Source organism: Paroedura picta, chromosome 1 (assembly GCF_049243985.1).
Source record: "Paroedura picta isolate Pp20150507F chromosome 1, Ppicta_v3.0, whole genome shotgun sequence".
In the NCBI taxonomy this organism is placed as follows: domain Eukaryota; kingdom Metazoa; phylum Chordata; class Lepidosauria; order Squamata; family Gekkonidae; genus Paroedura; species Paroedura picta.
The window spans coordinates 10,537,988-10,556,838 of record NC_135369.1 but is presented as its reverse complement, the minus strand read 5'-3'; the positions used below and the strand labels follow the sequence as shown (position 1 = coordinate 10,556,838).

Here is an 18,851-nt window from a genome sequence, read left to right as displayed (position 1 = left end):
CCACATAGTCCAGCTGTCTGATCAGATATCATTGCGAAGCCCGGAACTTGGGCAAAAGAGCTTCCCCTATTATTGGTCTCCAGGACTAGAGAGTCAGTGGTAGACTGCCTTGGAAAGTGGAGGTTCCCTTGGACAATCATGGCCAAGAATCTTTGGTGGGCCTCCCCTCCTTGAATATGCCTAACCACAAAACTATTGTAAACCAGCCATGCTGGTCATCAACCAATCATGTGGCAGTGAATTCCACAAATTAGTTGTCCATTGCATGAAGAAGGGCAGGGCCTTGGCTCAGCAGAAGAGCCTCTGCTTGGCATGCAGAAGGTCCCTGGTTCAATCCCCGGCATTTCTCATGAAAAGAACAAGCCAGCTGATTCAGTTTAAGGCAGCTAATAGGATTTTCTGGGGGGAAAGAGATGAAAAACTACAATACTAAGGAAGAAAGAAAAAAAAAAAAAGGAAAGGTACAGAAAATAAAGAAAAGGACTCTCTGCCTGGCCACGGTGAGGCAGGATGCTGGACTAGATGGACCCTTGCTGTCTGAACTTACTTTAATCATCATCAGCAAAAGAGCCTGAGACTAGAATCCTAGGAATTATCTAGTTCCGTTGTGAGACTTCCTCAGCTTTGTCACAATGGCTGCATGTGAACCAAAAATTCAAGCACAGCTCAAGGTCTCTTAGAAACAAAATAGTTTCAGCTTCATTTTAGGGGTGGATACTGGAAGCATTTAGATGTTGAGGAGGGACCTGAAAGAAAGAAAGAACATTCTGTGGCCTGGTGGCCAATGGCCACAGGGTCAGCTGCTAGTATCTCTGGTTTAGGTAGCAGGTTTTGCAAATGATCTTTCTCTGCATAGGATACTGGAAAGCTGCTGACTGTTAGAGCAGACCAGCCTTTCTCAACCTTTTTTACCATTGAGAAGCCCCTGAAACATCCTTCAGGCTTCGAGAAACCCCAGAAGCAGCGTGATAGTGCAGAATAGGGTTAGGAAGCATAACTGTGTACATGCCAACCTGAGGTCCCTTCCCAGCCCCTACAGACCCATTTTGGGAGGGGAGAGCTGGTCGTCATGACCATATATTGTCATATTACCTGATAAATGATGACCAAATTTTTAATATATATATATATATTAAAATTTAATTAATTCCCACAGATTTAGGAAACCCTTCCAGGGCTGTCAAGAAAGACCAGGGTCTCACAAAACTCTGGGCTGAGAAAGCCTGGAGTAGACAATATTGAATTAGTTTCAATTCATGTAATACACTCAATATTTTTTGGGAGGGTATGACCTTTGAGAGGGAGGGCAAAACCATGGCCTAGGGTCGCCACGCCCCGCACTCTGAACCACTGATCTCATTGCAGGTGGGGCAACTTGCCAGTAGCAAGAGGAAGTCCCAGGCCACATTGCTGATGTCACACAGGAAGTGACCTCATCATGCCAACAGCTTCCGGGTGATGGTCGGGTATTTGGCCAAAGTCTCGGGGCGGCTTACAACAGCGAATAACCTGCAATAAATATCATTACAATCCTAAAATTGGATCAATTTAAACTTGTAAACCAAGCATATGCTCCGTCATTTTATCCTCCCCAACGAGCTTGGGATCATGATAGGTAGAACTCCTGTTTTCAACCGGACTCGGGTGGAAGGAGTATGGCCTAAGAAGAAGAAGAAGAAGAGCTGGTTCTTATATGCCGCTTTTCCCTACCCAAAGGAGGCTCAAAGCGGCTTCCATTCGCCTTCCCTTTCCTCTCCCCACAACAGACACCCTGTGAGGGAGGTGAGGCTGAGAGAGCCCTGAGATTACTGAAGAAGAAGAGTTGGTTCTTATATGCCGCTTTTCTCTACCCGAAGGAGTCTCAAAGCGGCTTCCATTCGCCTTCCCCTTCCTCTCCCCACAACAGAGACCCTGTGAGGGAGGGGAGGCTGAGAGAGCCCTGATATCACTGCCCGGTCAGAACAGTTTTATCAGTGCTGTGACTAGCCCAAGGTCACCAAGCTGGCTGCATGTGGGGGAGCGCAGAATCGAACCTGGCATGCCAGATTAGAAGTCCGCACTCCTAACCACTACACCAAACTGGCTCTAAGCAGACGGAAGGAGCTCTCAGCTGGTAAGTGTGCTGCAGTTGTCCTCAATGCCTGGTGGAAGAGCGCCATTTTGCAGGCCCTTCAGAACACTGGGCGTTCTGTCAGGGCCCGAGTCTCTGTTGGTAGCTCATTCTACCAGGCTGGAGCCAGAACTGAGAAGCTGTGGTCAAGGCCAAATGCATTTCTCTGGGATCCGGGACAGCCAGGAGGTTGGAATTTGCTGAGAAAATTATTCTTCGGAGGGTATATATAGAGCGTCATTCCCTGAGTTACGCAGGTCCCAGTCCAGGGTAGAAGTCAGTTTTACCATAGAGCTTTTGCCCAAATACCAGAGGATCCCCTGTAAGTCACCGTCGCAATGATGTCATTTCCTGTGTGGCGCTGGTGATGTGGCCCGGGTGTTTCTCTTTCTCCTGGCGCGTTTCCCTCATCCTCGAAAGACGGGAGGGTGGAAAATGAGACAGAGATGACCTTGGAAAACACTGTCCAATATAACGTCACTGGGCTGGAATTTAGGAGAGACCTAATGATCAGGCCAAATACCGGAGAGAAAACCTGACCCCAAATAAGAATGAAAACCATCCGCCTGGACAAAGCGAGCGACCAATAGTGGTAACTCCAAAATATACTTTACAAAGTTCTCCTCCGATTCCATCCAGAAACGTTTCCGGGGTGTTAATCCTCGCTAGCTGGGTGAAGCGATGGCATTGTAAATTCACAAAGAGAGGAGCTTTCCAAGTTCCGGAGAGTCCCAGTCATTCGATAGTGACATGTTTTCGCAAGCTAAGCTTCTCTGTGGAATGCTGTTTCTCTCCGCCCCCAAAAAATCCAGCATCTGGAATGCAGCCCAAGACCCAGCTGCCGTAAATTGAGAAAGAGAGCAAACATTCCCCTGTTTCCGTCTGTCAGCTGCCTTGGAAAGAGGGCAAAACTTGGCCAGGGAGAAGACCCTGAGCAGAGGAGGCTGGAGTCGTGACACTTCGTGGCCCAGAGAAGGTAAGTTTGGAAACACTCTACTTTCGGTTTCAAACGGCTCACGGGAGTGTGGCCTAGCCGGGGCTGTTCGCCGGAAAGGTGAGAAAGATTGAAAACCGTTTTTCTCCCCTCTCAAAGTTGGAACATTGGAAGGCGCGAGTCAGCCTTGATGACAACAGGGGCTCCATTTCAACAAGAATTAGAAGTTCTTTTCTTTAGGGGTGACTTTTGAAGCCTGGGTCAGCATGACCTTTAAACTGAGCCAAAGGTACTCAAGGGAAGGGACAACATTGTTGGAGTATTTAAAACTCTGAATGTTTCCGCACCAAGGGTTTGCCTTGGATTTGCATGTTCCTAAGTGTGGATTTTTCGTCCATTTCTGCACTGAAATTCCCCTTTGTGGGCTGGTTTGTCCCCTCACTTGTCCCGCAGGAAGAGAATCCTCCGAAATCTGGTTTTCACTTTTTGAACCGAGGGCTAGCGGAGTCTAAATTGGGGCTGGCCAATGCAGAAATCTAGACATTCTGGCTTTTCTAGTGCATCTGAAATCATCCCCCACCCCCTGGACACATCACTTCCATTGTCAGCTCCTCAGACCTCCCCCACTTTTGAAAAAAAGTCTGGTTGCATACCATTACAATTCCAACATAATGAAATAGTTAGTGTGTTTTCTTTTTAAAATTTTGATTAGGAACAGTTGAAAAAGACAGGCAAGGTTTTTAAAAAAGGCGGCTGAGAAATTTCCACTTCCTGTCCCTCGGCTACTGTGCGGAAACGAATGGGGGTTCAATTCGGGGGCAAACAGAAGGAAAAGGGGGGCAAAGGCTAGCAATACGGAACTCAGAAACAGTCTGAGGAGGGATCACGGACTTTAAAAACATGACAGCTGGGTGAGTCCTCAGCGCAGGAACGGTTTTGGATCTAGGGACACTTTAAGGCCCACTAAATAATGAGGATTCAACCCACTTCAGTGACTGTTTTGAAGTGGATTGGCCATTTCACACAGTAAAATCCAATTGTGAAGACCATTGGAAGTACATTGAAAGTGCATGCCCACTTCTTCTGATACACTGAACCAGATTTCCTCAAGCCTTCCATGGGGGGTGGGGTAAGTAGTTCCAGGAAGGGGCAGTTCGAGTCAAGACCCATAAGTAACTGGCTGATTACAGCTAAAATTGGATTCAGTTTCAGGTGGCCTGAAGCTGCAGAACAAAGTTCGAGTTTGGGGTACCTCTAAAAAGAGCTGTTTTTAATACCCTGCTTTTCTCTGCCCGAAGGAATCTCAAAGGGGCTTACAATGGACTTCCTTTCCTCTCCCCACAACACACAACCTGCGAGGGAGGCAGGGTTGAGAGAGCTCTGAGAGAACTGCTCTGTGAGAACTGTGACTGGCCCAAGGTCAGCCAGCTGGCTGCATGTGGAGGAGCAGGGAATCAAACCCGGCTCTCCAGATTAGATTGGATTTGTGTTTGCCTGCTAATTTGCTGCTCTCCGCCAGTTTTCCCAACTGCTTTAACCCAACCTTAGCGGTACTTATCACCCACTGGCTTATTCAGCTTGACTCTAACTAGCCCTGACTTGGGAAATTCATGGAGATTTGGGGATGGGACCTGGGGGGTTCAGGGAGGGGAGGGACCTCAGAGGCCGAAAATGTCTCCCCCCATTTCATTTATTTCTTCAGAAAATGTAGAAGTTGCAGACATTTCAGAAGCAACGCGAGGGAATCCTGATGTCTCAAATGGTCAGTATTAAAAAAACATCGAGGAGCAAAAGGCAGCAGAAAAAGATGCTGCAGAGCCTAAAATGAGATCCAGACGCCTCGTGCTTGAAATTGGCCAGAAAAAAAAAAACAGTTTAAGAAAGAGGGAACCTTTTAGTGCAAAATTCTGCTGAATGGGCTTGCCTCTGTTCCTGCCCTTTGACCCCCTCAAGAGCAGGCTTCCCAACCTCCAGGTAGGACCTGGAGTGCCCTCACCATGACAATTTGATCCCAGACTACGAAGCATGGCTCCCTTGGAGGAAAGGGAAGCTTCAGGAGGTAAATGCAATGGGAGCTGTCTTCCTGGGTTGCCACCCTCCAGGCAGGGCCTGGAGGCGACCTGGAACTATCTGATCTCCGGATTGCAGTTTTCCTGGGGGAAAAGGCAGCTTCAGGAGGTGAACTTTAGGGCATCACATCCCTGCTGAGCTTCCTCCACGACCTCTCGCCTCCCCAGACACTGCCCCCAAATCCTTAGGGAATTCCAAGTTTCAGGAAATACAAGCAGTTCCAAGATCTCTCCACTAGATGGTGGCAGAGAGCCACGAGACGTGGCACAGCCTCCCCCCTTCTCTGGTCTTTAGATCTCTAATCTGCTGGAGCTCTCCAGAGGTCCATGGACAATAATTACCATGAGCCCCTGTAGGCTGGTCTAGATATAGTGTCCAGGTCATGCAAGGTGATGGTACAGCTTTACTTCACTCCGGTTAAACCTCAAGTTCCTGGCAGTTAGAGCGGTTTCTCAGTGGGGCAGGCTTCCTCGGGAGGGGGTGGGTTCTCCTTCTTTGGAAGTTTTTAAGCAGAGGCCAGGTAGTCATCTGACAGAAGTGCTGGTTTGATGAACGTAGGCAGATGGCGAGTGGGTGGGCAGGAAGGGATGTGCCAGGGTTTGTCTCTTGTGGCCTTTCCTTGCATGTCCAAAGAATTTCTGATTGCCACTGTGGGATGGTAAGTGAATTTCCTCCAGGCCAGGCTAGATTTTGGAGATTTTTGGTGGTTGGATCACAGGGGCATGAAATTGGGGTCACTCTGGGTAGGTAGGTAGTTGTGAATTTCCCGCATTCTGCAGGGGGTTGGACTAGATGGCCCTGGAGGTCCCTTCCAACTCTATGATTCTATGATTCTATGACCTCTGGAGAGCCACAGTGGGCCTGTCTAGGTCATCACATCCTTGCTGAGGTTCTCCAGTTCCCTGCCCCTCCCCCCAATCATTTGGAATTTCACAAACCAGAGCTGGCTCCTCTACAGGAAGAGAGAAATATGTATTTTAAGCTCTGATCTTTGTGGCTGGTTATTTGACTCCTGTTCAGAATGCCAGGCACGTTTGAAGAACTAAAACAGTGTGGGGTGGAGCTGGTGTCACATTTCTCCTGCTGGCAGTCCACAAAGGAAGATGTGTGTGTGTGTGTGTTTTTAAAGAAGGGCTTCTAACTTCTGCATTGGGCAATAGCCGCCACTAGAGGGCAGCAAGAGGCTGAAAGCTCTTTGCAAACCTAGAAACGCCATTTATAAATGTTTGGTTGAGGAACATCTGTTCCATCATATGTGACGAACTGGGCATGCACACAACAGCTTGTATCTCGAATGAGACTTGGTCTGAAAGGTGCCGCAGGACTCACACCTTAGCTGAGATCCCAGGAAATGTTCTTCTTCTGGACAGCCTCTTCCCTATTCTAGGTTGGGTTGCCTGCTCTGGGTTTGGAAAAACCTGAAGACTTTGGGAGTGGAGTCTACAGAGGGTGGGGTTCAGGGAGGGGTGAAAGTTCATTGCTGTATAATGCCAAACAGCCATTTTCTCCAGGGGGAACTGATCTCTGTAATCAGGAAATGAACTATAATTCCTGGGAATCTCCAGGTCCCACATGGAGGATGGCACCCCTAATTCCAGGACACTTTTCCTGTTTTTGCCTTTGTGCTCGTTTACAGTATTGCACCTTAAAATGCATTGTGTTGCAAAAAAAGGCAAGGATCCAAACCAAGACATCATAAATGAAATATCTGTAACATAAATAAAGTCCAGCTGGGGTGGTGGGAGGAGTTGAGACTCATCAGCTACCTGATTGGCTGGCTGTCCAATGAGCAGCCAATGAGCAGCCCAAGTGCTCCCCCCCGCCCGATTACTGCTCCCCTGCCCTGCAAGTGCTCCCCCCGCCACAGCTTCACTGGCAGGACTGCCTGGGTTGGGAGGGGGAGGGAGGGAGACCACCCCTGCCAGCGCTCCCCCCACCCTGAGCAGTTGGTTTTGGGGGACAGACACAGGGAGCCCACCCTGTTAGTGCTCTCCCCACCCCGGGCGGCCCTGGCTGTGGGTTCACCAGGTCTTGGAAGCGGCTTACTCCCTTCCTCTCCCCACAACAGTCAGTGTGAGGTAGGTGGGGCTAAGAGACTGGCCCAAGGTCGCCCAGCTGGCTGCATGTGGAGGAGTAGGGAATCCAACCTGGCTCTCCAGATTAGAGGCCATGTCTCTTAACCACCACACTAAGGGGCTTACAAAACCTTTCCCTTCCTCTCCCCACACCCTGTGAGGTAGGTGGGGCCGAGAGAGCTCTGACAGAACTGCTCAGCAAGCACAGCTCTAAGAGAACCATGTCTGGCCCTGTACGTAGAGGAGTGGGGAATCAAGCTTGGTTCTCCCGTTTCGAATCTGCTACTCTTTAACCACTACACCAATCTCAAAGATTGGATGAGTCGTTTTAGTTCGGTTTTGCACAGTGTGCGGAAAGCCACAAAAATGGGATGTCCTCGGCCAGATGGTTTGGTTTCAGGGATTGGGTAAAGAGCCCTGCAGAGAATTCGTCCTAAACTGCCCCGCTGAGTGACAGAGCACCTGTTTCGTGCACGGAAGGTCCCAGACTCAACCCGGTTAAAAGATTGCAGCTAGCAGGTGTTGGCAGAGTTGCTCTCTCTCTGCGGAAAGAGGTCCTGCCCGTCAGAGCAGACAATGCCGATCTCATGAGAACCGTGTTTTGGCTTGTTAAGAAGGCCGTTTTTTTCTCAAAAAGCAAAACATCAATAGCTCTTTTGTTCTCTTCCCTGTGTCTAAACAGCTTTGGGGAGAATAGACCGAACCCGAAACGAACTCGTCCAACAAAGCGAGAAGAAACCGAGAAAAGAAATCCATTCGTCCGCGTTGGGCGTCCGACCAGGAAAGGCTGGATTTCCTGTTGGTTTTGTGGACGGCCCTGCATCCCGCCTCACATTACCATGCCAGGCCTGCTCAGAGGGATAGCCGCCGTCCCGGCGTGGAGTTAAGCGAATTATCCAGGGCATCTGGATTTTCTCCCTGGAAGCGGAAGGGCGGCTCTGGGTGGTCTGTCGGAAACATACAACAAAAGCGGAAAACCGTCTTCGGGAGCTCCAGGCCAGCTTCGACAGGTAAGCGCTGATTTCCCAGATCCTGTCATCTCTGCAGGCTTCCTCGTGTCTCTGTTTGATGAGCAGGTGGGGCCACGCTTGGGATCAATTTGGGGGCGATCTTTTTCCTGTTCCTTGAACCTGACAACCCCAGGGCCTGTTTGCTGTGACCCCTTCCATGGGAGGTCCCAAGCCTGAATTTTCTTTTCTTTTCTTTTCTTTTCTTTTCTTTTCTTTTCTTTTCTTTTCTTTTCTTTTCTTTTCTTTTCTTTTCTTTTCTAACTGCAGGATACCTCCCGCCTTTATTGAGTTTAATAAAGGAAATAACAGAAAGAAAAAAAGAACAAAATATTATAATTCTATGACAGCTCAATTTACCCTACTAACTTATCAATACTTATTAGTACCTATATCTCTATCTAGTTAGATATTGTGAGAAATATCCCCAAATGTTCTTCAAATTCTTCTGCTGGTCTACCATTAACTAGATTGGTGAGCTTTGCGATTTTGGTCAGTTCTCCCAGCCTTCCGATCCAGTCTGTTATTTTTGGAATACCTTCTTGTCTTGAAGCCTGAATTTTCATCATGTTTGTTTGCACAGGGAAGAGCTAGAAGCTGTTTTTTAATACCCTGCTTTACACTCCTCGAAAGAGTTCCAAAGCGGCTTACAAAATACAAGCCCATTTCCCTTCCTCGACCTGCAACGGACGCCCTGTGATTTAGATGGGGCCGAGAGAGCTCTGTCAGAACTGACCTGCAAGAACAGCTCTGAGAGAACTGGGACTGGCCCAAGGTCACCCAGCTGGCTGCATGTGGAAGAGTGGGGAATAGAACCTGGTCCTCCAGATTAGAGGCCGTTACTCTTGCTCCATGCTGGCACAAATTGGCGATTCCTTCTGGCATGCTCCTCAGCCGTGGCTGGCCATTCCAAGAAGCCATTGTCTGAAGGCCAGGCACTGATTTGTCTCACATGCAACTAGGGTTGCCAACTTTGGATTGGGAATTCCCTGGAGATTTGAAGGAGTTGGAGCCTGGGGATCTCAGCAGAATCTAGCCCAGTAGAATCTCCCCTCCCAAGCAGCCATTTTCTCCCGCGGAACGCATGTATGTCGTCTAGGTCAGGGGTAGTCAACGTGCGGTCCTCCAGATGTTCATGGACTACAATTCCCACGAGCCCCTGCCAGCAAACGCTGGCAGGGGCTCATGGGAATTGAAGTCCATGAACATCTGGAGGACCACACGTTGACTACCCCTGGTCTAGATATTCGTTGTGTCATTCTGGGAGGTCTGCAGCCCCCATGTTGAGCTGGCAATCATAAATGTACCACAAGCAGCGTTATCTTTGGTTATGAAACCCTTTTCTAGGGCTGGATGCTTGACATGAGTCAGGGCTTGGTCAGAAGCCTTTTTGATGATCCCAGACTGGTGTTGCCAACTCTGGGTTTAGGAAACACCTGGAGATTTGGGGTGTGGAGCCTGGGGAGGGCGGGGTTTGGGATGGGGAGGGGCTTCAGTGGGGTGTAATGCCCCATGGCCCCCCCTTCAGAGCAGCTGTTTATTTCCTCTGTGGGGGGGGGACTGATTGCGGCCATCCGAAGATCAGTTGTGCCGCCAGGAGACCTCCAGGACTCACCTGGAGGCTGGCAACCCTATCCCTGACCTTTTGTTGACATGCTCTCCCCAACAATCTTTCTTGGCTGCTGTGTCTCGAAAATGTTCGAAGCCAAAGCACCCAACGCCCGTGCCCCAGAATTAGAACTCGAGATGTGCATTTTGGCCTTTGAAATTTCGCTGTGGGAATGGGCCAATCTGGATCCGGCCCATGGTGCTGTAGGAAGGAAAGGGCTTTCCCCAATTCCAAAGCTCTGCTCCTACTTGTTTTGCATTTCCTCTTCCTTCATTTATAGCTGTGTGTCGGTGCTTTTCTAAAATAAAGGAAACAGCTGGGGGAAGGGGGCCATTGTTTGCTTTCTTGATAAAGCTGGGTCCTTGGCTCAGAGACAGAGCCTCTGCTTAGCACGCACAAGGTCCCAGGTACGATCCCCGTCACCTAAAATGCCACTCCAAAATCTATGTTCCATTTAACAGTATAAGTCAAATAAGGCGTATCTCTTGGCTGTAAACTCTGTTGTCTAGAGGCAGACTTACTCCTACGTAGGATTGGCAATTATTGAGGAAGAATCAGAAAATGGGAAACATTTACCTGGGACTCCATTCTGACTGCCAAGAAGTTGAATGATTAATATACTTAATATGCCTAATAAGAGTGGATGAGAGACGCCTTATTCTGACCTTTTGATTTCGTTTTTGGCTTATCACCAATATATGGTAACAGCAGTGAGGATCGTTTCTGCTAAGAAATGGAAAGACCTGCTAGAGCAGGGGTAGTCAACCTGCAGTCCTCCAGATGTTCATGGACTACAATTCCCATGAGCCTCTGCCAGCAAATGCTGGTCAGACCACACCTAGTCAGACCACTGGTCAGACCACAGACCAAGCCCTATGAAGAAAGGTTGAGGGACTTGGGAATGTTCAGCCTGGAGAAAAGAAGGTTGAGAGGGGACATGATAGCCCTCTTCAAGTATTTGAAAGGTTGTCACTTGGAGGAGGGCAGGATGCTGTTCCCGTTGGCTGCAGAGGAGAGGTCAGAGGTCGTGCAGAAATGGGGTTAAACTACAAGTACAACGATATAGGCTAGATATCAGGAAAAAAATGTTCACAGTCAGAGTAGTTCAGCAGTGGAATAGGCTGCCTAAGGAGGTGGTGAGCTCCCCCTCACTGGCAGTCTTCAAGCAAAGGTTGGATACACACTTTTCTTGGATGCTTTAGGATGCTTAGGGCTGATCCTGCGTTGAGCAGGGGGCTGGACTAGATGGCCTGTATGGCCCCTTCCAACTCTATGGTTCTATGATCCTAACATCTGGAGGACCGCAGGTTGACTACCCCTGTGCTAGAGGACTCGCTCCATCAGAGCCCACAGCTCTTCTGGGAGCTCATTCCACCAGGTAGGGGCCAGGACCGAAAAGGCCCTGGCCCTGGTCGAGGCCAGGCAAACTGTCTTGGGGCCAGGGAGCTCCAGCAGATTAGCACCCTCAGAGCAAGAACCTTGTGGGGGACATAAGGAGACAAGCAGTCCCCTTGTCTAACAAAGCCTTAGTTTTCAAAACCTTCCATTAGTATGTCGTTTTTGTCTCTCTGTAGCAGTAGGGGCTTCCGATCTTGCACGATGAAGGCTGCTGAGTTCTTTTCCAGGAAGGGAATCAATTTTGCCATCTCGGCTAGTTAGCTCTCTTCGTTTAAATAGCCAGTCCTCTAGCACTGGTGTTTGCGTCCGGGCCTGTAAGATGGACTCCTTCTGCCAGGTCTTTGGGTGAGGCCAGGGTTAAGATCAATTAGGCCCCTCTGCGGGATCAGGTCCTCGCATTAACACCTGCGACACCTGGGGTGGCTGCTTGGGGTGTGGGAGGGTTAGGGAGTTTTCACCATCTGGTCCCATAGTTAGGGGGCTGCCGAATGGATTTCATGGGGTTTCATGGTTTTATTGTACACCGCCATGCGGCTTTCGAGAGGTGGCAGTATAGATATATAATAATAATAATAATAATAATAATAATAATAATAATAATAATAATAATAATAATAATTTTACAAACATTAGCAAGATAATATAAAGGTATTAAAGAATTGAGCTACTAGAAGAAAGAAGAATAAAAGGAACACTATTATGGTATAATGCTCTTGCAGAAAAGTATACTGTTAACTTTAGTATTTTGTCTGGTATTATGTGTTTCCGTTTTTTCTTCACTCTGCTATCCTTCTTTAATGAAAATCTTATAATTTTAAAACAATTTCCGCCCCCCAAAACTAGCTAGTTAGGGCTTTACCCTGCAGGGAAGAGATTGGCGTCATTCCTTCTCTGTTTTGCTATTCCAAACAGGATTCCTTGGCTTTGCTCTTAGCATTTGAATGAAGAAAATGTCTTTTCAAAATGCACATATTTTTCCTGGGCTCCCCTAACAACCTTTCTTGCTCTTTCATTTGGCTCTTTAGTTCCTACTCTGCCTTGGAGAAGGTGCAAGAGGTTATTCTCCCCACTTCTGGGCTGAATCTGCACGGAGCTTTTATTCCAATCCCAGGTCAATTCAATCTCTGCCATCTACACTGAATGCGATTTCCATTTTGATTCTGGGCAATTAAATTTTCCCTCTGCAGCAAGAAGGATTGATCCAGAGTGATTGTACCTTTTCCCTGCAATATCCTGGAGTGGATATAACCCTTGATATTTGGAAAATTGGCATGAGTAAAGGTGTAGCCTCTTGTGGCGCAGAGTGGTAAGGCAGTGATATGCTGTCTGAAGCTCTGCCCATGAGGCTGGGAGTTCAATCCCAGCAGCTGGCTCAGGGTTGACTCAGCCTTCCATCCTTCCGAGGTCGGTAAAATGCATACCCAGATTGCTGGGGGGTAAACGGTAATGACTGGCAAACCACCCCGTATTGAGTCTGCCATGAAAACGCTAGAGGGCGTCACCCCAAGGGTCAGACATGGCCCAGTGCTTGCACAGGGGATACCTTTACCTTTAAAGGTATAGCTCTCTGCTTGTCCCAAACTAACTTACTGCCTCCAGCCTCCAACTCTGTAGAAAAGCCCTGATTGGCCAGGGCATCAGTTGAAAGGCTTCCTTGTTCCTACGTTGCAAGGCTTCTTTTAAAGGGAAAGACCTAACTTCTCTCACCAGAGATTTGCCTCTTGGATTTATTCCCCCTCCTCTGCTGTCTCCAATCCTCTTCCCCCCCCCTCAAGAAAAGAAAGAGGCTCCTGCTGTGCTTGGCTCCTCCCTTCTGAGTATCCCTAATCACATGCAGAACACTTTTTTGTTTCAATGGGGAGGGTGGGGGACAGAGGAAGACCCGAGTTCAAATCAGTCTGAATTCAGCAGGATCCACAACGGAATAAACAAAATAAGTGCAGAATCAGTCTTGGTTTCCCTAGAAAAAGAACTACGAAGCTGGGTCGACAAAAGCCAATAGCTAATAAGAACACAAGAAGAACTCTTGTGGATCAGACCAGCGGTCCATCTGGCCCAGAATCCTAAGACCACAAGAAGAGCTATGCCGGATCAGATCAGGGGTCTAATAAACTGAGACCATCCCCTGATGTTTCCTCCTGAGATTCAGGGATTCAGAGGATGAATGCCTCTGAATGTGGAGGTTCCCCTCAGTTCATAGAAACATAGAATCACAGAATCATAGAGTTGGAAGGGGCCACACAGGCCATCTAGTCCAACCCCCTGCTCAACGCAGGATCAGCTCTAAGCATCCTAAAGCATCCATGAAAAGTGTGTATCCAACCTTTGCTTGAAGACTGCCAGTGAGGGGGAGCTCACCACCCCCTTAGGCAGCCTATTCCACTGCTGAACTACTCTGACTGTGAACATTTCCCCCTGATATCTAGCCTATATCATTGTACTTGTAGTTTAAACCCATTACTGCGTGTCCTCTCCTCTGCAACCAGCAGAAACAGCATCCTGCCCTCCTCCAAGTGACAACCTTTCAAATACTTAAAGAGGGCTATCATGTCCCCTCTCAACCTCCTTTTCTCCAGGCTGAACATTCCCAAGTCCCTCAACCTATCTTCATAGGGCTTGGTCCCTTGGCCCCAGATCATCTTCGTCGCTCTCCTCTGTACCCTTTCAACTTCATCTACGTCCTTCTTGAAGTGAGGCCTCCAGAGCTGCACACAGGACTCCAGGTACTCCAGTTGCCATGACTCGTAGCCCTTGGTAGACTTCTCTTCCATGAAACAAGTTCTTCCTAATTCCTGAAACAAGACTCTCAACTGCAGGGCCCGGCATCATTCCAGGTTCCACCTTGTTCGCTTGGTTCAATAGAATCCTGTCTCGGCCTGTGCTTCTGTCTGCGTCAAGAGCCTGAACGAACATAACTTACGTTTCCGCACAGAACTGCGGCAGTAAAAAAAACACACCGGGGTTAATAATTAACAGAGCTGACTGATCTATTCTCTTCCTCCCGTATTCAGAAATGGCCCTTCCGTGACTGCACTGGGATCAATGCTTTCGAGACTGTCTGGAAACACGGCAAAGTCCTCTACGGTTGGGGTCCTCCAGGTACTTGAAGGTCCTGATGCATCCACCAGTGATCCAAGATCAGCCCCGGGGGCTCTGGTACAAAGGGGGGATGTGTGGATAGGGTTGCCGGCTCTGGATTGGGAAATATCTGGAGATTTTTGGGGTTGGAGCCTGGAGTGGGTGGAATTTGGGGCGGGGAAGGACTTCAGTGAAGTCTAATGTGACAGAGGTTACCCTCTCCAAAGCAGCCATTTCCTCCAGGGGAACTGATCTCTTTGGTCTGGAATTGAGCTGTAATTCCAGGGGATCCCCAGGTCCCGCCTGGAGGATGGCATCCCTACGTCTACCCTCTCAAGCAGCTCTTTTTCTCCAGGGGAACTGACCAGACTCTGAACATGAGTCAGCAGTGTGACTTGGTAGCTAAAATGGCCAACGGGATTTTGAGCTGTGTTAAAAGAAGTATAGTGTCCAGATCACGCAAGGTGATGTTACCACTTTACTCCACTCTGATAAGACCTTTCTTGGAGTACTGTGTTCAGTTTTGGGCACCACAACTGAAGAAAGATGTAGAGAAACTGGAGCATGTCAAAAAGAGCTCAACAAAGGTTGTGAGGAGTTTGGAGGAAAGGTTGAGGGAGGTTGGTCTGTTTAGCCTGGAGAGATGATACGATGACCATCTTCAAATACTTGAGGGGCTGTCATAGAGAAGATGGAGCAGAGTTGCTTTCTGTTGCCCCAGAGGGTCGGACCAGAACCAATGGGTTGAAATTAATTCAAAAGGATTTTCGGCTAAACATCCGGACGAAGTTCCTGACAGTTAGAGCAGTTCCTCAGTGGAACAGGCTTCCTCAGGAGGTGGTGGGTTCTTCTTCCTTGGAAATTTTAAAGCAGAGGCTAGAGAGTCATCTGAAAGAAATGCTGATTCTGTGAACTTAGGCAGGTGGTGAGTGGGTGGGCAGGAAGGGATGTGCCAGTGTTTGGCTCTTGGGGCCCTTCCTTGCACACCCAGGGAATTGCTGATCGCCACTGTAGGATGGTAGGAGAATTTCCTCTAGGCCAGGCTGGATTCTGGAGATTTTTGGTGTGTGTGTGTGTGTGGGATCACTTGGGCATGATATTGGGGTCATTGTGGGTAGTTGTGACATAACCCTGGAAGTCCCTTCCAACTCTATGATTCTCTGATACGAATGATGTCATGAATTGCTAGAAAGTTTGACCTTTGTTACGGGAAAGAAATAGAAATCATGATATCCATCCCTGTGTGTGTGCTTGAATTAATAAATTCAAGAAAATGCTGGAAATCACTCACGTATATATATAAGACGAGGTATGTGAAATATAGTTCTTTCACTCTTTGCTTAGGCCTTTTTTAGCCTAGTCCATTGTGCAAGCAGCCAGCCTAGCCAAAGGGCCAGAAGAGCTCCCAAAAGGCCTGTGGCAAAAAAAAAGGGTTGAGAAGAAAGGGTTGCTTTAGATTATTGTTATTGTTATTGTTATTGTTATTGTTATTGTTATTGTTATTGTTGTTGTTGTTGTTGTTGGTGTTGGTGTTGGTGTTGGTGTTGGTGTTGGTGTTGGTGTTGGTGTTGGTATTGGTATTGGTATTAATAATAATATTAATAATAATATTAATATTATTATTAATATTATTGTTAATGTTAATGTTAATGTTAATGTTAATGTTAATGTTAATGTTAATGTTAATGTTATTGTTATTGTTATTATTATTATTATTAATATCCTGCCACCATCAGCAGAGCCAGCTTCTTGCGGGTTACAAGATAAAAATAAAATACAAAGTCCCCTAAAACCCTGCTAAAATTACAACAATTACAGAAATACCGAGTCCAATAACAAGATGATATTTAAATGGACAAAATTTGAGTCCAGTGGTACCTTTAAGACCAACAAAGTTTGATTCGAGAACTAGCATGGTGTTATGGTTAAGAGTGGCAGCTTCTAACCTAGTGAAGCGGGTTCAATTTCCCGCTCCTCCACAAGCAGCCAGCTGGGTGACCTTGGGCCATTCACAGTCCTGATAGTGCTGTTCTCACAGAGCAGTAAAAAGACAATTAGACAGGACAGGGAGGTCAGGACTTTCTCCCCTTTCAATTGTCATTCCAGATTGCTAGTCTCAGGGGAATTTCCTTCTCAAAATTCTTAATCTCTGAGTTGAGATGTAGCTACAAACCTACAAACTCCTAAATAAACTTTTACTATTCTTTAATCAGGTCAGTCACTCTTGCTGCACTCATCACTCTGCCCCCTGGATATCAGCAAAGAGGGACGCCGATTGGAAGCTTATCTCCGTTCCTCTTACAGGTGCCCGGGGAGGAGAGAGACAATGGCTGCTGAGCTCTCAGAGTTGGAGGAGGCCATCGAGGTGCTGGTCAAGAACTACGACAAGTACGCCAGCCGAGGCTTCTGTCGAAGGAGGCGCGGGATTGGCAAGGGAAACTTCCAGAAGATGGTGAGCCAGGAGCTCCAACACATGTTGACGGTAAGCCAAGAGGCCTGGAACTTCTGGGCACGGCTGGGATGGTCGAGGGTTCGAATCTCAGTCTAGTGGAATTGTATTATTCATTTTTTTTAACCGTATGCTCTAGCCAGGAGATCAACCTTTGTGCATACAGTTGCCAGCTCCAAGGTGGGAAATACCTGTAGATTTTGGGGGTGGAGCCTGGGCAGGGCGGGGTTTGGGGAGGGGAGGAAGTAGAATGCCATAGCCCTCCAAAGCAGCCAAGGGAAGAGATCGTAGTCATTGGGAGATCCATTAGAACAGCTGCTAAATCTGCAGGTTCAGAGACCAGGGTATTGTTTGCACGGGGCTTTTTACCCACTCCCAGCTTGAATACCCCCCCCCCCCCCATCTACACTGAATTTGATTTCCATTTTGAACTGGAGAAACCCACTGACACCGTCAACAATAGAAGAAGAAGAAGTAGAGGAGTTGGTTCTTATATGCCGCTTTCCCGTATCCGAAGGAGGCTCAAAGTGGCTTCCAGTCGCCTTCCCATTCCTCTCCCCACAACAGACACCCTGTGGGGTGGGTGAGGCTGAGAGAGCCCTGATATCACTGCTCGGTCAGAACAGTTTTATCAGTGCCGTGGCGAGGCCAAGGTCACCCAGCTGGCTGCATGTGGGGGAGCGCAGAATCGAACCTGGCATGCCAGATTAGAAGTCCACACTCCTAACCACTTCACCAAACTGGCTCTCAGCAGTAGCAGACTCTTGCCATTGTGTGCTACTGGTCAGCTTCAAAACAAATTGGATCCAGCAGTCAGGATCCAGGCATACGTTAGCCAATAGCAATAACAGGATTATGATCCTGCCTCGGACCCTAGACTCAAGTCCTCGGCAGTTCTACATAAATAACAATAGTGAATAACGATTTCCCACTTGTCCCAGGAATGTGAGCATTGTGCTTTCCAGGGAGATGTGCCCGAGCTCTTTGGGCTCTCCCCAGCTGTAACCGAGTGGATTGAAAACTGGCCCAATCTGGCTGCATCTCTCTTGCACCCACTTGGCTGGATCTTTTATATTATCATTTGCTTCCCACGTGTAACTAACTCTGCCCTAGGATAAATAAATAAGAGGGAGCTTTTCGGGTGCTGCTTGGAGGCTAGCCGCCCTCCTTGGGCAGGCGGGTTGTCGTTCTTGCTCTTTGCCCGTCTCAACCTTTCTTCCCGCTCTTTCCTCCTCAGAATACAGAGAACAAGCAAGCCGTCAATGAGATGAGGCAGAGCTGCGATCAGAATCAGGACGGGCAGATCAGCTTTGAGGAGTATTGGACCTTCATGGGCAGGATCGCCCACACGCTCTTGCTTGTGAGGGATGAGCCGGACGACGGCGCTGAGAATTAATGGGCAAAAGGGAACCGAGCTGCAACGTTCCCTCGAATCCTCCCTGCCCCACTGAGTGGAGCAAAGCGAATCCCACCCGTTATGGGGTAGAACCAAACTCCTGTAATGGGCTACGGGCCATGTAAGACCCTCTGCAGCTCTAGACTACTTCTGAGAGGGGCTTCCAGCGGCCGCTCACCCGCATGGCCTAGGGGGAGCACTGTCAAGATCTCTGCTGCTGTCCCCCTACCGGACTTCCTGTTTCACTGCAGCCTCGTCCAACAACGGCCGCCTGTCCAGCTCCCCCTGCTGGCTGGACTGGGTTCTACATCTATCTTCTGCTGGTATTTTCGTAGTTCTTCCCGATACCGGTGTTAAGTCTAATGCCGAAGAGGCTAGGAACGGGGACTTGGCTTTTTAACGGATTGTCTTCCCGTTTTCTGTCTCTTTGGGAGTCTGTGGAGGGGTATGGCAACTGGGTGAGGTTGGGGGCAAATACCTCAGGGGAGTGCAGCAGCTCTGGAACGGCATTAGAATAAAAATGAGAGTTGAATCGGTGTGTCGGAGTCCCATGTCTTCTCAGTTATTCTTTCACAGACTCTTAAGGGTGCCATATCTCACTACCCCGAGAGAAATGCCTTGTGGGTTCCCTTGTCCCCTTCTTTGGAAATGGAAGCACATTTTTGGCCCCCACGGTGAGGACCTCTTGGATGAACCCCCCTCAATGGATCCCACTCCTCATGGCT

The 18,851-nt window shown here is 48.4% G+C and overlaps 1 protein-coding gene across 4 annotated transcripts; it reads left to right on the top strand.

Annotated features, from left to right (window-relative positions):
- Positions 1-2,859: 2,859 nt before the first annotated feature.
- On the top strand, positions 2,860-18,664 carry LOC143829683 (protein S100-A16-like). Of its 4 annotated transcripts, none has more exons than XM_077320945.1 (5): positions 2,860-3,086; positions 7,872-8,199; positions 14,215-14,359; positions 16,586-16,763; positions 17,968-18,664. In XM_077320945.1, the coding sequence occupies exons 3-5, from the start codon at positions 14,319-14,321 to the stop codon at positions 18,124-18,126; spliced, it is 378 nt and encodes a 125-aa protein (XP_077177060.1). In that variant the 5' UTR covers positions 2,860-3,086; positions 7,872-8,199; positions 14,215-14,318; the 3' UTR covers positions 18,127-18,664. The 4 variants fall into 4 exon arrangements, with proteins under 4 accessions (XP_077177060.1, XP_077177079.1, XP_077177087.1 ...); XM_077320964.1 differs by having other exon boundaries at positions 2,872-3,086; positions 14,215-14,302; positions 16,495-16,763; XM_077320954.1 differs by having other exon boundaries at positions 2,885-3,086; positions 14,215-14,302.
- The last annotated feature ends 187 nt before the right edge of the window (positions 18,665-18,851 follow it).